The 15,317-nt window shown below is 59.1% G+C and overlaps 6 protein-coding genes across 6 annotated transcripts; 3 read left to right on the forward strand and 3 right to left on the reverse strand.

Annotated features, from left to right (window-relative positions):
* Nucleotides 1-106: 106 nt before the first annotated feature.
* Nucleotides 107-1,878, forward strand: MFIFM68171_06290 (Rhodopsin domain-containing protein; the record flags this gene model as incomplete). Its single annotated transcript, XM_071061710.1, has 2 exons — nt 107-220; nt 271-1,878. 2 exons carry the CDS (start codon nt 107-109, stop codon nt 1,876-1,878), a joined length of 1,722 nt encoding a protein of 573 aa, XP_070917811.1.
* Nucleotides 1,879-5,077: 3,199 nt separating this feature from the next.
* MFIFM68171_06291 (uncharacterized protein) lies at nt 5,078-6,175 on the forward strand (the record flags this gene model as incomplete). The annotated part of the gene is made up of 1 exon (XM_071061711.1): nt 5,078-6,175. One exon carries the CDS (start codon nt 5,078-5,080, stop codon nt 6,173-6,175), a length of 1,098 nt encoding a protein of 365 aa, XP_070917812.1.
* Nucleotides 6,176-7,547: 1,372 nt separating this feature from the next.
* Nucleotides 7,548-8,047, reverse strand: PAM16 (mitochondrial import inner membrane translocase subunit TIM16; the record flags this gene model as incomplete). Its single annotated transcript, XM_071061712.1, has 2 exons — nt 7,548-7,970; nt 8,045-8,047. The coding sequence occupies 2 exons, from the start codon at nt 8,045-8,047 to the stop codon at nt 7,548-7,550; spliced, it is 426 nt and encodes a 141-aa protein (XP_070917813.1).
* A 524-nt stretch (nt 8,048-8,571) lies between these two features.
* Nucleotides 8,572-9,596, forward strand: MFIFM68171_06293 (Golgi membrane protein; the record flags this gene model as incomplete). The annotated part of the gene is made up of 2 exons (XM_071061713.1): nt 8,572-8,907; nt 8,979-9,596. 2 exons carry the CDS (start codon nt 8,572-8,574, stop codon nt 9,594-9,596), a joined length of 954 nt encoding a protein of 317 aa, XP_070917814.1.
* A 1,279-nt stretch (nt 9,597-10,875) lies between these two features.
* On the reverse strand, nt 10,876-12,780 carry MFIFM68171_06294 (Alpha-tubulin suppressor and related RCC1 domain-containing protein; the record flags this gene model as incomplete). Its single annotated transcript, XM_071061714.1, has 2 exons — nt 10,876-11,715; nt 11,788-12,780. The coding sequence occupies 2 exons, from the start codon at nt 12,778-12,780 to the stop codon at nt 10,876-10,878; spliced, it is 1,833 nt and encodes a 610-aa protein (XP_070917815.1).
* A 1,398-nt stretch (nt 12,781-14,178) lies between these two features.
* Nucleotides 14,179-14,711, reverse strand: MFIFM68171_06295 (Copper resistance protein Crd2; the record flags this gene model as incomplete). The annotated part of the gene is made up of 3 exons (XM_071061715.1): nt 14,179-14,258; nt 14,321-14,518; nt 14,660-14,711. 3 exons carry the CDS (start codon nt 14,709-14,711, stop codon nt 14,179-14,181), a joined length of 330 nt encoding a protein of 109 aa, XP_070917816.1.
* Nucleotides 14,712-15,317: the final 606 nt, after the last annotated feature.

The raw sequence follows: 15,317 nt of genomic DNA on the forward strand, positions 1-15,317 counted from the left end.
CTGGGAAAATCGCATGGGCAAGCAAATATCCGATCCATGAGCAGGTAGCACATCGCGAGCCTGGAGCGCCAGGTTGGGGACCGTTCATTCGCACTGGGAGCAAAAGATGGCAGGTCCCGCGATCACTGAGGCCGGTTACACAGAATTCGGCCTCAGCGTCCCCATGGTTCTAGCCAATGCCACACCTGCTACGGTAGATCGTGATGGCGATGGCAGCGAGGTAACCCACGCCCTCCTTTCTTGCGAGAGCAGCCCCTGACGTCGAAGCAGGGCGGCTCCTCCGTCATCCCCGGTGTCCTCTTCGGCATCTTAGTCCCACACATCGTCTGCACAGCCTTCATCGTCACGCGGAGCTGGTCCCGGCTCTTCCTCCTCCGAAAATGGTTTCTTGACGATACCCTCATCGTCCTCGCCTGGGCGTTTTCCACGGCCGTGTGCGTCGTCTACAGCATCGCAGCGCAGTCGCCGCGCATCCGCAGCGCCACCATCCTCAGCAGCAGCCCGGACGCAGCCCTCGACTCCTACGGCGCGGACGACTACGACTACGACCCGGCCGTGTACTACTCACAGGCCGACACGCTCCGGCCGTACATCCTCCGCACCTACATCGGACTGATCCTCTACCAGCTCTGCCTCTGCCTGACCAAGCTCTCCATCCTCGCCTTCTACCTCCGCATCTTCGCGTCGCGGCCGCTGCTGAGGCGGCTGGCCTGGGCGACGGTCATCGGGGTCGTCCTGTTCGGCTGCCCGCTCCTCTTCATGAGCATCTTCCAGTGCCACCCGTCGGCGGGCCTCTTCTTCGGGCTCCCCATGAAGTGCTTCACCTTCGACCCCTTGCTCATCGCGTCGACCTCGCTGCACGCGGCCACCGACGCCTGGCTGATTCTGCTCATCATCCCCTGCATCATGCGCCTGGCCGACCTGCCGCCGCGGCAGAAGACGGCGCTGGCGGTGGTGCTGAGCCTGAGCATCTTCGTCATCGCCGCCAGCCTCATCCGGCTGCAGCTCTCGCTGCGGGCGAACCACCGGCCAAGCGGCGACGGCGTCGGCGTGGTCAACACGCTGGCCTTCTTCGTCATGACCATCCTGGAGCTGGACATGGCGCTGATCTGCGCGAGCGCCCCGACGCTGAGGCTGGTGGTGGCGAGGCTGTGGCCTAGGCTGGGCATGGGGGAGCAGCCGGCGGGGAGGAGGAGGAGGGCGAGGAGGGGGAGCGCCGGCAACGACGGGGACGACCACGACGACGATGACGACGACGACGACGACGCCAGCGTGGACCTCACCAGCGTCGTCAGTTATCACGGCTATCCGTGGACGCAGCCCGCCACGCCCGCCTCGCAAGGCGCCAGGAGCAAGAACCCGAGCGTGGCGGACGTGGGTACGTACGCTGCTGCTACTGTGGCTGCTGCTTCTGCCGTGCCGCCGGTGCCGGGACCGCCGGCGCCGGCGATGCTTGCGCACCGGACACCGACGACGCTCAGCTTGAGGAGTTTTATGAGCAGCATGGCGCCGAGGAGTCGGGGCCAAACGCTTGCTGGTGGCGGGGAAGATAGGACGGGGTTGCTGGGTGATGGGGATGTCGGCGCTGAGCAGCGGAGGAGGAGTTCGGTTGGCTTCGAGGGGTATTATGAGCAGTATCTTGGGTACGACGAGCGGGAGAAGAGGCGGAGTAGGTGTGATGCGAGAAGCGAGGCAAGGCGTAGCCGGGGGAGCCAGTGCTATAGCGGGCGATGGGGAGACAGCCAGGAGAGCTTCGTGCTTGGGATGAACGACCCTAATAGTCCCAGCAGATTGAGCCCGGTATCGAGGATGGGCGAAGGGGCGAATGCGGCGTCGTGGAGGCCGGCCAGTAACCACGAGAAATCTGTTTCTGGTTGAGACGGACCATGGGTCGTCATTCTGACGAGGGAGAACTTGCCTAGACCACCGCACTTATCTTTGTTGGCACTAGGGAACGCTGATTCTTTTGGGGCATTTACACACTCTTTCAGTCATCACGCCAGCCTCGTTTTGGGGCGGCGTTCTAAAGGACTCTGATACCTGGGGTGGGTGGCACAGGGGTAGAGGTAGTAGAATAAATTAAATCTTTGTCAACGAACTGTGAGTAAGGGATGTCATGACGAGTCTGGGGCCCTTGAGTGTCTATGGGTTGACATTCTTAGCCTACTCACCAATATCCTCGTATGGCAGAAGATGGTTCAAGCAAAGAAGGGAGTCTCCCCGCGGATGGTTGACAGGTGATGCCGGCTGAGGGCCGTCTCCGGGCACACTTGCAAAGTGCTCTTCTGGCTGCATCGAGGTGCGCTGTACACAACTACCCGTACACCAATCCCGCAGAACGAGGTCACGAGTTTGAGCCGGTTCCTAGTAATGCCTAGTTCTTGCATGGTCAATTGGCTCGTTGTCCTCCTTCAAATGCTCGCGCTTCACAATCGCTTCCCTGTTCGGTGCTGCAAGCCATCCGTCTGTTTACCGACCTAATCTCGCCGATCTTCGATGAGATCTGGACGCAGCCTTAGATTGTGCCAACCCCGCTTCGTCAGGGATACAAGCGCAGTACCGTCGAGCGATGTGCAAGGCACAACCATCGGCTCCGAGCGCCTCGCATGAACCCACGAGATCGGACCCACCCTGTTCCTGCGCGCAATGACGTTGCATTCGTCGGGAACCCCTGTCATCCTGGCCTGATCTGCAGCCTGCCCACCTCCCAACCAGACTCTTGTTATCCGTCCGAACCCTCTTGGGCGGCATGGCTCGAATGGCAGTATGGACGAGGCTAGGACGGGCCGCCTGCGTTCGGACGCACCCGTCATCCGAAGCAGCAGGCGAATCCTCTATACCTTACGCAGGCCAAGACAGCGGCGAGCAGACGGTTACCCCTCCCCCTCCCTCTCCCTCTCCCCCTCTCCCCCTCTCCCCCTCTCCCTTCGCCTTCCCGTGAGATCTCGGGATATATGCGAGGCAAAGCTACGCGAATGCTCCAGCGGGCGTTTGCGGCATTCGAGCCCATCGCATTACTGATGGCAATGTGGGAAACCCAGCGCCAGACTCGAATGCCCTCGTCTCCCTTGGGCCTCACTCTATCGGCGACGTGATCTCACGCGATACCCTTGGTCGTCTTGTGCGAAATGAGCCTCAGGTTAAGAGCCCAATTAAGAGAGCCCTGCCGCGGCTGCCCCGTTCCCTCCATTCGATCGGATCTCATGACAGTTCTACGACTTAGTCATCCGATCTCTCCATCATCAGCCTTCCCTTTTCGTCCCGCTCCTATGCGGTCCTCTCAGTTCTGCGCAAGGCATTAAACAGCCCCACATCCCGTCCCACTCTCCCATGTCTTCCAGAAGCTTTTCGAGCATCCGGATGCCGGTCAGAGCCTTACGAGCAGAAGCCTGGATCTGTCCCGTCCCAGCATCTGACTGGGCCCCGTCCATGGAAGCCGACGTCAGTCTACGGTGCCCGTTCTAGTCGGCCCGCGATCACCACACTGGTGTTATGCCTTGGCCTCCAAGGACAGCTGTCTGGTACTCGTGAGCTTCCTTGAACGCCTTGGCGTCATTTCGGCTTCGGGAATCTGGTCTAGCATTCGAGATCGCCTCCCAGTCTGGAAGGCCATGTACTCCATCTCGTGATGGCCCTCGTCCCTGCCCTTAGACGTCACCTTCCCAGGCACCGGAATGTTCGCTGTTCCATTCCCGCTTTCCCTTCTGCCTACCTACCCCTGTTGGATCACAAACCCCATGCTGCCCTCGCCGTTTGTTTGTTCTTTATTTACTCCACGTTGATCCCGCTTCCCACTAAATTGCCGGTCCTCCATATGTTTCCCTGTCCTCCAAAAACAGACTCCCGCAATCTTCGTCTTCAAGGCTGACCCAGCATTTCATTATGCTACCGGGCAGAGGATGAGGATCTTGCAGGGTTTGGGAACCCTTCTCTTGGGACTTGCCGTCGCTGCTCGAAGCGATCAGTTGCCATCATCCGACGGCAGCACACAAAACTATCCCGGGGACCAAGTCGATACCAGGCAACGGCTCATACGGCTATTAGAACCGCGGGGAGAGCAACCGGACGATGGACAGAGGGCCAAGTGGGCTGGTGGCTGGCGGGGAAAGAGACAGGACTCGGGCAATGATGAGAACTCGTCCAACTCAACGCGGCTTGCATGTCAAGCGGGGAACACTACCGCGCTGGCTTGCCCTGATGGACTCGTTTGCTGTTTACGGCCTGGTACAGAAGCATCGTGCTGCACTGCGGATGCCAGCGCGTGCGAGGAGGACGGCTGTTCCCAGACAGATTCCGGATCGTGAGTACCTGCCCGGCTTGAGTTATCTTGTTCCGGGGTTGGTCACTAAAAAGCCCCAGGGGAACTGCCGCCGTTGTGTCGGATTCGGCGGTATTTCTCACTGAAACCGTCACGATCACCGTTACCTCTTTCACCGGTGCGCCGGAAACGAGGGTAGCCTTGGTTACGGAGACAGAAATCCTCACCTTTGTCAATCCGACCCTGCGGACGCAGACATCGACGACCACTGTAACTTCTTTTTTTAGGCGGGCCAGAAGGACGGTTCGAATACCACTGCAGGCTATGCCATCAGGGATCCCCACCATACAGCGAAACGCGGAACCACCAGGCTCAATTCTCACTGACGACCCGGCCTCGAAACCTACCAGCAGTGCTGCTTTGCGCGCCAGGAGCAGAGCGGAGAAACGGCAGGTTATTGCGCCCGTCAACACAGTCACCAGCATAGCTACCGTCTTTGCGCGGAATATCGTGACATCAACAATTACCAATACCATTTTCTCGACCACAACTGTCGCCCCCAATGCCGTCACCACAGTCATTGTCACGACGACCGTCTTCCTGCCGTCAGCATCCATCACAAGCACGACGCGGAGTCCCACCCGATCATTACCAGTAGGATCGTCTACCTCTCTATCACCCGGTAGTTCAAATACAGACTCGGTGAACCCCTCTACTCGGTCGAGCAATACCGTCACCGAAACATTCTCATCACGCTCTGTATCATCTACGACCTCAACAACGGAGAGCTCCGCAACTACATCCACGGACCCGGCAACCATGGTCACTATGATGACCCGCTCCATAACAGACACAGTACCGTTTCCGACCACCACGCCCACGCTCGCCCCGATCCCGCCTACGGCCCCATTCTCCCTCTCATCCGGCCAAATAGCAGGCGTCGTCCTCGGCACCATCATCGGGATCTTCCTCCTACTCCTCGCCGCCTATCTCCTCCGCCGCCTCGTCCAGAAACGCCGCGCCGCCCAAGCCCAGATGCGCCAGCAGCTCTCCACGCCCTCCGACCCCCATCTCGGTGGCACCAGCGGCCCAGCACCCGGGCCCATCGTCCCTCTCGGGCCGGGCCCGCCGTCCAACGCTTCCTCGTCCCCCGGGGGAAACTCGGGCCTGACGGGCGAAGGCGAAGTCCGCATCGTCATACGCCCCGCGCCGAGACGCCGAACGCAGAGCTCCCAAATCTGGCCGATGCCGCCCGCCCAGCGGGGGGTCGTCCAGCTGGGGTCGGGGCAGGGCCAGTACTCGCTCTTCGTGGAGGAGACGACGACTGGCGAGACGACGCCCCAGGACCCGGGCGCGTGGAGCATCGCGAGCGAGCGGGGCAGCCTGGGCGACGTGGGCGACGACGGCGACCCCGCTGCCGCCGGTGGGGGGTTCGGCTCGGCCAGGCCGTCGACTTCGGTGACCAACACCAGCAGCGCCGGGGCCGGCGTGAGCGTCTTGAGCGTCTTGAGCGTCGGCTGGGATACGAGCAATAGGAGCACGAGCATGGTCGGCGGCCGCGGCAGCGTCAGCGAGGTCGGCAGCTACCCCGGCTTGGCCACCCTGCTGACGCCGCCGCCTGCTCCACCGCCGCCGCCGCCTGCTCCTCGTCCCTCCCGGCCCCCACGTCCCCTTCTTCAAGGCGGGCGGGCGGATGGTGATTTTACAGGGTCGGAAGGACCGGATGGGAGCTCGGATAGGGGTATCAGTACGCGTGGTACGGATGCTACTGGCAGGAGTGGAAGGAGCGACAGTAGTGGTGGTGGTGGTGGTGGTGGTGGTGGTGGTGGTGGTGGTGGTGGTGGTGGTGGTGGTGGTGGTGGTGGTGGTGGTAGGGGATACCCGGCGGGGAGTTTGGGGATTGGGAGGGCTTGGTGACAATTGTAGGTCCTGCGCCGGTGAGGGGTTGCAGGGCCGCGATGGTAATGTTTAGTGTAGAGACATTCTCACGGCGCGTTTTCAGGAGGCGGGGCACGTTTGGATATGGGCCTGGTCCGGACGGGGAAGAATGGAGAAACGACCACGGCGTCTCGGCACGGAGATTGACCCGGTGCTCGCGAGGAGGCCGCTTGATGCTGCCTCTGTATATACACATGATTATGAATATCTGTATTTCTAGTGCGCAATTGAGAGAGATACCCCTAACAACTGCTTCGATCGTGGTGACGCTGATGATTCTCCAGGAGAGGATTATGTCGACAACGAACAAGCCCCCGCCGTCCGCCAGACTCAACCAAACTTCCGTACCCAGCCAGCTGAACGAGACGCAATTTGCGATCCTGGTGCGGGCGAACCTGGTAAGCAATGCGTCGCGATGCCAGGTATCAATGCGCTCCCGCCGGATCCGGTGGTGGTGAGCTGTGGGCGTGATCGGCGAAGATCACACTGCACATTCCCGGTTCCTCCACGTTCCGTCCCAACAGCCATGGAAGCCACGGGAGCGCCCCAACAGGAAGGAAGGAAGATCCGCTGAAAGGATTCTATGGTGCGCGTGCGGCCCGGGATCTCATTTTATACGCTCTTCATTGCTCTTGGCCGCCTGCAGCAGAACTCTATGCCGCTTCCCATCTTCATGTAAGTTCTTGCCGGCGTCTCGTGCCACGCTCCGAACCTTGCAACGCGAAAACGTGAGAAAGTATCGGTTTATATGCTCTCGGAAACTGCTTAGTTTTATTCTTTCGTTCTAGTCCCCGCCTGAGAGAAACGAGGCTCCCCCTGACGCCCTCCGTTCTAATATGCACCGTCCCCCAAGCCACGAGTGCGGCCGCTCACTCCCACGGCGCACCACAAAAGTTTATATGATACAGGTATTAAAAGCACAACGGTGAAAACCGGGCGTCGTCGTGACCGTCTAACCTAACGCATGAACTATGCGCCGGCACGCATCCACCGGAAGATCCCAACCGCGTAACGCCAGGCCTGCCCAAAGTCGAGTGAAGAGTTTTGTGTACATGGGGAGTCAAGTTCGAGTTTGCCGCCCCGTCCCGCCCCGTCGTTCCCGCTGCAAAATTCCCAGTTGAGGTCGGGATGTAGGGCTTGCTCGCTAGCCCGTAAACGTGGTCCGCGTCGCGCGATCGCCGCCGTGTGGGTGATATCATCCTTGTCGTGCTCTGCTCTGCTCACATCCCAGGCCTAGGTCTTGTCCAGCCACCGGCCCGGGGGAGTGTCTACCGCAGGGAGAGGGAGCAGAACACATCCCCTTCCCCCACACACGGCACCGCATGACCACATGAGGTCGAGTCGCCACCGGTTACCTATCCTTATAGATCTTGGGATTCCACCCCTCCTTCGCCTCGGCCTCTTGCGCCGCTTTCTCCATGGCCGGGCGCACCTCGGCCTCGATGCGCTCGCGCGCGCGCAGGATCTTGCTCTGCAGGTAGAAGGAGCCGCCTTTCTTGGGGTCGTTGTTGTCAAACAGGCGCTTGAACCGCTCCATGACCTCCTCCATGTCGGCCTTGCCGCCCTGCGGCGGCTTCACGTTGAGGATCTTGCACGCCTCGTCCAGCGTCATGCCGCTGCTGAGGCTCGCCCGCCCCGTGGCGCTGCCGTTGCCGGCTTTGGCCTGCGCCCGCTGGTACTGGCTCGACGCCGCCGCTTGCTTGTAGGCTTCCGAAAAGGCTCGGCCGAGCACGCGCGTGCCGATGACGACGACTTGGGTTATGATGCGGTAGGCCTGGGCCAGAGGGGGTAGGCGTTAGTTCTGAAGAGAGAAGGGGGGGAGGAGGGGAGATGCGCAGACGGCCCTACCATTGTGTATTGAGTGTGCAAGCGTGGGGCCGCTTTGCTAGCCTCCTCTGCTTCGGGATATCAGAAGGTGGATGGCGTGGCCTCTACCGTGCTGTGGCCGTGATGTGTTGTTTTCCAAGAAACCGCGGCAGAACGGGCAATGAATGGCATGACGCTGCGCTCGGATCAAAAAAATTGTCGGCCAAAAGATTAACTTCGCCGCCGATTGCCGGGCTTTCTTCGGTCGGCCACTCGACCCTGCGACTGATGGATCCAACTGTCTGGCACCTGGCAGCGGCCGGCGTGGAGGCCAACAAAGCGGCGGCCGGGTTATTTCTTCAAGGTCAACCTCTCTGACATCGTCCTTGCCAAGAAGCAAGATTGCAACTTTGGGGGAACTTCAATAATAACCCCGGTTGACCACAGCTCCTTATGTACTTCGACATTACCTGTTTTACCGAAACTGCGCGAGCCTAGATTCGACCCTGATCATTCGACACACCGACTCCCTTCAGACATATTTTCCTTTGCTTCTACCGACTCCGACCATGTCGCAATACTACGGCGCACCGCCGAACCAGGGCTATGACCCTTCGGGCGCCCAAAACCTCCAGTTCTACCCGTCCAGCTACGCGCAACCCGTGTCTGGCCATGCGACACCCTCACAGGCATCATACGGCTACGGCGGCCCCTCGCCGGGAGGTTACGGCGTCGCGGGCGGCTTCAATGCCGGCTTTGGCGGCGGGCCCGGCGTCGCAGGGCGCATGGGCGAGCAGGGCGGCTTGAGGACAGGGTGGCTAGCCGCCTTCTCGACAGAGGGCTACGATGGCGAGCCGCCGCTCCAAGAAGAGCTGGGCGTGAACTTTGGGCACATCCAGACCAAGGCATGTCACCCCCCTTCCGGCCCCGGATCTCACAACGGGCACGGACTAACCGTTGACTGCCCGCCTCCCAGACCCTCGCCGTCCTCAACCCCTTCGGCCGCATCGACCAGCACCTCATGGATGACAATGACCTCGCCGGTCCGCTCTTCTTCTTTTTCCTGTACGGCACCTTCCTCCTGCTCTCCGGGCGCGTGCACTTCGGCTTCATCTACGGCCTCGCCCTCTTCGGCTCCTTCAGCCTGCACCTCATCCTATCCCTGATGGCCCCGCCCTCAGACGCATCATCCTCGTCCTCGGCGTCGTCCTCGACCGCCCCCCCCACCTACGCCCCGGATGCCACGTCCATCTCGGGTGGCCCGAGCGGCGCCGCCTCCTCTTCCAGCACGCTCACCTTTGCCCGGTCCGCCTCCGTCCTGGGGTACTGCCTGCTCCCGCTGCTGGCGACCAGCCTGGTGGGGATCATCATGCCGATGGACACGCCGCTGGGCATCGTGCTGACCACGGCGGCCATCATGTGGTGCACGTGGAGCGCCAGCGGTATCTTCTGCGCCGTGGGCTGCATGAAGGCGATGCGCGGCCTCGTGGCCTACCCGCTGGCGCTCTTCTACGTCGGGTTCGGCATCATGGGCGTGTTCAGCAGTCGCGGGAGCGGGTCGTTTCCCAAGATGGCGGCCTCGCCCGTTCCCTGATCGATTGCTGTCCTGGAAATTAAAATAAAAATGAAAACAAGAAAAAAAAAAAAGGAAAGAAAAAAAAATTGAAAAAGAAAAATGGCTTGTAGGAGGGCGATGTGTCTGTGTGCAGGGTTTAGCGTCTGGTGCAATGCGGGAAGCGGAGTGCGCGGATAGATAGAGGTCACCGGGATGTTACCGAGCTTAAAGGAGAATCCGAGGTTTGGATTCTACTGTGTACAGTACAACATCATGGCTTAGCCGCGCAATGAGGACAGGAAAAGAGATATCGTAATACCAACCAATAGCCGGCTTTTCTAAAACCGGACCCGACTATCGCTGTCTTATGCTAGACACGATTCCAGCTGCCCGGAGTCTCCCCATGGCTAAGCAGACGACATCAAATAGATGGACTTCCCAGTCCTTTGCTTCCACCAAGTACGGCATAGTACGGCCAAAGTGGAAAAAGACGTCGCGGCAGCATAAGGAGACGCACAGTTAGATCACATCACGGTGTTATTAATCCATGCTCGCTGGTCACTGCTCGTGCAAATGCCATCCATACCGTCAACGCCTACCGGAAATCTAAATGCAACGACAACCCGGCTCCTAATCAAGCCGGAACAGAATATATATGTATGCATCCACCAAGGCCAGCAAGCAAAACATTCCCCCCGAAAATAAAGCAAAGTGGATGGGGCAATAAACCCATCAAAAAAAAAAAAAAAACTTGGCAGAGTCCCCAAAAGCCAGACGACCCGGCAAAACAACACCATAACAAACTGGGGCCTAAGAGAAAACGGCCGGGCTTGAAATGCCCTGCTTCTCTGCCAAAATTAAAAAAAAAAAAAAAAAAAGGGGGGGGGGGGGGGGGGGTCGGGGGGGGAATTCCCAAGCCAAGTCTAAGACCAGACATTAGCTTCCTTCAAAGCCAAACCATTTGCGCCTTGTCCCATCCTTCATGCCTATGCTGATGCTAATACCGCTGCCGATGCCGATGCCGTTGCCGATGCCCAACGTCTCGCCTGCCCTTTTTCCGTGCGCGCATGTCGCTTGGATGGTACACAAAAAGGCGAAACCCAAGAGCTTGTCCTCCACTCAAGATTCGGCAAAGAAGCATCATGCCCTCCCCCCGTTCGTTCGGTGTCCCTCTCTCCTTCAGAGGGAGGGGGGCGTTTGCCCTAGCCGCGTGCTGGGATGGAAAAAGGCCCAACTTCACTTCTGTAAAGGCATCCGTTGGAACTAAAGGTCTCTCACGAAATGCAGAGAACAACACCCCCTCGGTAACTGCCCAACCTCAGTTCTCCAGAGGCAACGCACCGACGATACTGTACTGGCCGCCGGCGCCGGCAAAGATGATCTTGCGGTCCCGGATGGCGCTGTTGTCGATGAGGGTGGGCGACTCGATGTCGTCGGTGGTGCCCTGGCCCGTCTGGTAGTTGGCCGAGAAGCCCCACGAGTAGACCTTGCCCTCCTTGGTGATGGCGAAGCTGTGGTCGGTACCGGCCGCCACGCTCACGACGTCCTTGATGTCGGGCACGACGGTAGGGACGAGCAGGATGCGCGGCTTGTTGCGCTCGTCCCAGATGGTGTTGTCCTCGGAGAAGGACTCGGACGGCTGGCCGACCTGGTGTCCGTCGATGCGGCCCCACGTGAGCAGCTCGCCCTTCTTGGTGCACGCTAGCGAGTGGTGCTCGCCGCCGGCGATCTCGGCGATCTCGTAGTCGGCCAGCGACTTGATGAGCTGCGGCCGCAGCACGTAGCCGCCGTCCTGGCCGGCCTCGTCCTCGACGCCGAGCTCGGCGTAGTTGTTGAGGCCCCAGCCGATGACGCGCGCCTTGGTGTCGATCACAAAGCAGTGGTACGAGCCGCACACGATCTTGTCTGCCTTGGCCCGGCCGGGCAGGGAGCCGATGCTGGTCGGGAAGAGGGCCGCCGTGTCGTCGCGCTCGAGGAGCCTGCGCGCGAGCTGGGCTTGCTGGCCGGCACCCCATGCGTAGATCTTGTTCTTCTCATCGAGAGCAAGGATGTGGTTCAGTCCGGCGGCGAGCTGCTTGATCTTGGAAAGCTCCGGCACATGGACGGCAGTGTGTTGGACCATCACTGACCGGTTGAAACCGAGAATGCCCTCATTACTCTGCAGGCAATTGTCAGGAAAAGAAAACGGCTTGACAATGGGGGAAATGAATGAAATAAAAGCAAATCTTACCCTGAATGTACCCCATCCGTACACCTGACCAGTCTCGGTCAAGGCGAATGTCGCGCTGTCGCTAGCAACAAGTTGAACCCACTTGGTGCCCTCGGGGATGTTCGACGTGTCAATCTCTGCGGGCGTGCTCTCTTTGGGGTTCATGCCGGTATCATCGTCGTCCTCGTCGTCCGAGCTGTTGTCGTCCGCCACGTCTCTTAGACCGCCATCCCACGTGGTGTCGCGACCAAGGGCGCCCTGGTCGTTAACGCCCCACGTCAGAATCCTGTTGTCCTTGGTCAGGGCGGCGACGTGCATGCCGCCGCAGGCAACCTGCACAATATCCTTCAAATTGTGGTTGATGCGCGGGCGTTTGACGTCAATTGGCTTCTTCCCGTCGACGCGAACGCTGCCCAGGCCAAGCTCGCCAGCGGTGCCCTCGCCAAAGACAAAAATGTCCATGACCTGCGTGGGCGCCTCGTTGATGACTTTGGCCTGACGCGCGACGCGCTTGGGCGCCGCTTTCGCCGCGGGTGCTGCCGCTTTTCTCTTCTTTGCCGGCTCAGCTGCCGTGTCGGCCTTCTTTGCTCGCTTGGGAGCGCGCTCGGCTTCTGTCTCGACATCGGCCGCGACTTGCTGGTCTACGGCTTCCTCACCCTCGGCATCCCGCTTGCGCTTGGTACCATTCACCTTGGCGCGGTCGGCCTCGTTCTCCTTGTCGGACTCGTCGGCAGCCTTTACCGCCTTCTTGCGCGAGGCGGCAGCGGGCTTCTTGGGCGCGGCAGCTTTCTTGGTAGTAGTAGTTGTTTTCTTGGGCGCGGCCTCCTTCTTGGCTGGTGCAGCCTTCTTGGCCGGTGCAGCCTTCTTCGGCGCAGCGGCCTTTGGGGCAGCAGCTTTCGTGGCAGCAGCCTTCGTGGCAGCGGCTTTGGGCGCGGCAGCAGCCTTCCTGGTGGTGGTTTGCTTCGTCGCGGACGGGGCGGTTGCGCCCGTCGCGGCGGCTCTCTTGGGAGGCATTGTGGTTTCGATGCTAGGATCGGCTGATGAATATGGTGTAGTAATTGCAGAGCAAGGGAATTAAGCCAAGTCGAAAGAGGCGAGCTGCAAGGAGCAGATGCAGATAAACCTCAAACCCGTCGCGAAGATGGGCTTTGTTGACAGAGTTGTGAAGGATGGAGGGCGAAGGGCTCGAGGAATTTTGGGCAACGAGGCGCGCACCTTTTTTTGGGCTCCAGCTGGTTTTTTTTGTTTTGGCGTCACGCCCCGACAATGGCTGACAGAGGCCCCACAATAGCCGCATCCGGCAACACTCTTTCGACCAACAAAGTCACCAATTCTTCACACAAAAGAACCATTTCAAGCTGGACTTTCCGAATTCATCTGATAAAGGTGATTCCAATTCCTGGTTACCGTTTACTTTGCCATTGAGTCAATCAGCCAGTCCTCCCAGTTCGCACGTTCCGTGGAGATCTGTCCATGAGCTCATGCGACGGGTGCGCCACAAGTACCGGGGACCCCTGTTAAGGTTACACGGTCGCGTCAGGTCGATCCCGGAAGCGACCTTTCTGCCGGGCGGTGAGATGGGACCGCGCAGCGACCCTTGACCGAACCTGCAGACCGGGCCAACGCATCGCGGTCTCGATCCAGACCACTGCAGATCTTCTGCCGGTGCGCCAGTCACGCCGTTTCTCAGGCAAGGAACATGGTCACTGTACATGTAATTTTCTGGGGGCCAGTTAGCACATAACGTGCCGCCCAAAGAATCTATCAGGAGTCCGCGGCCAAACCAACAACCAACTGCTAGGCTAAACACGGCTCACGATCATGGCCATCGTTCTATCACAGAATGAATTATCGTTACTATGCCATTCATGTATCGCTAAAATACTAGACAATTCTAGCTACGGGCGTAGGAAAGCAAGCCCCAAACCCTCATCCAGCGGCGCAATGTCATCAGTGGCAGGCTTTCACGCCATTGGCAATGTTTTCCGATATTGCCGTTTCCGGTTCCGAGTAGATGGGAAGCGAGGTTTCCTCTTCTCCCGGTGTCGGACACGGAGTAAATTCCAAGACGTCATACCACTCGTCGTCGTGATATTCGTCGTTGTCGCGACTTGGCGTGCTCATGCTCCATGTCAGAAACCGCGATGCATCCACGGCTCCCCGGTCTTGGTAAGCGGTAATTACCATCTCCATGGCCTTTCAGCGGTTCCGCCGTCGATGCTGATGGTGGAGTCAATTGCTCGAGTTAATATTAGTCAAAGAAAGTCAAACCCCATTCCCAGACGTCCCAAGGCTCCTCAACGCCGACTCCTTTCCCTTCCGCAGAACGTGGTTCACACTCCCGTCCACAACACTCGCTTCCCGTCCCGACCAGGGCTAACAACCTAGTCCTTTTCCGAAGCCAATATCGGCTTATCGCTTGGTTGTAAAATCAGTCTCGTGCTGCGACGGGTCGTATCCACCGTCCGCCCCCTTCTCGCACGTGCAAGCGTCTAATTACCACCACGGCATTAGTGGGCTGCGCAAGGGAAGAGGAGCCCCAAGTAAAACTCACCAGCAGGACGGGAGCCGCATGAGCAGGTACTGCCCGTCGGCTTCTGATTTTCGGTGCCCGCCCGGTCACAGGTGCATTGTCCGGCGGGGCGAGCGCGGCACGAGCAGCGGGCGCCCTGGACCGAGTTCTCGGTGCCAGCCTTGTCGCAGGTGCAGTGGAGCGCGCTTTGCTTGCCGCAGGAGCAGGTTGCTTGCTGGGCTGTATCGGGGGAAAGAGATGAGAGTTAGCTGAGATGTGCTGACAAAGGTGAAGAAATGAGATAGGAAGGCTTGATTAATTCGGATGCAGGTGCGATTGGAGGAACAAATGGAGACGACGCCAGAGTCAATAACAACTTACCGCATACGCACTCGGCGCTCTTGCCGCAGCAGGTGGATGCCTTGGTAGTCATTGTTGCTTTTGTACGCCGTGCTGCTAAGGAGGGTCTGGGTTGATGGGAAGAACGCGGGATGAGGAATGTGAGGTGGTGCAGTGTGTAGCGCTGAATGGATCCTGGGAGAAGAGATTGATTACAACGACCGGAAGGACGTTCTAGAGTTAGGTTGTTAAGTTCTAGATATCAAGGCGTAGTGCAAGACAACAGGTAATGGAGCGGCAACTTATAACCCAAGTTAGCTGATGTTGCCGCCACCGGCGGCAAGGCTGTGGGCTGAGACAGTGGAGCAGTGTGTCTTGGAACCAGCAATCTGTCATTAAGGGCCCTCTGATTGGCCAAGGGAGCTTATATTTGACCAATAGGGGATGAGCGATTTCACATCATCACCCTCTCTCGAGTCACTCGCACTATGCTGCTTCACGTAATAACAAGGCAGAGGTCTCGCACTATTGTCATTGGCCGCAAAGCAACATGATCTGCCGGTGCGGACGCCTGATATGGCATGACCTGATGTTAAAATAAAGCCCAGGGAGTCGGATTTAATCAGAGATGACATGGGAATGAGCAGGTGAGATCCATTTATTTTCCGACCATAGGATTTCCAAGATACAATGGGGATCG

Source organism: Madurella fahalii (genome assembly GCF_045866475.1).
Source record: "Madurella fahalii IFM 68171 DNA, scaffold_3, whole genome shotgun sequence".
NCBI lineage: Eukaryota > Fungi > Ascomycota > Sordariomycetes > Sordariales > Madurella > Madurella fahalii.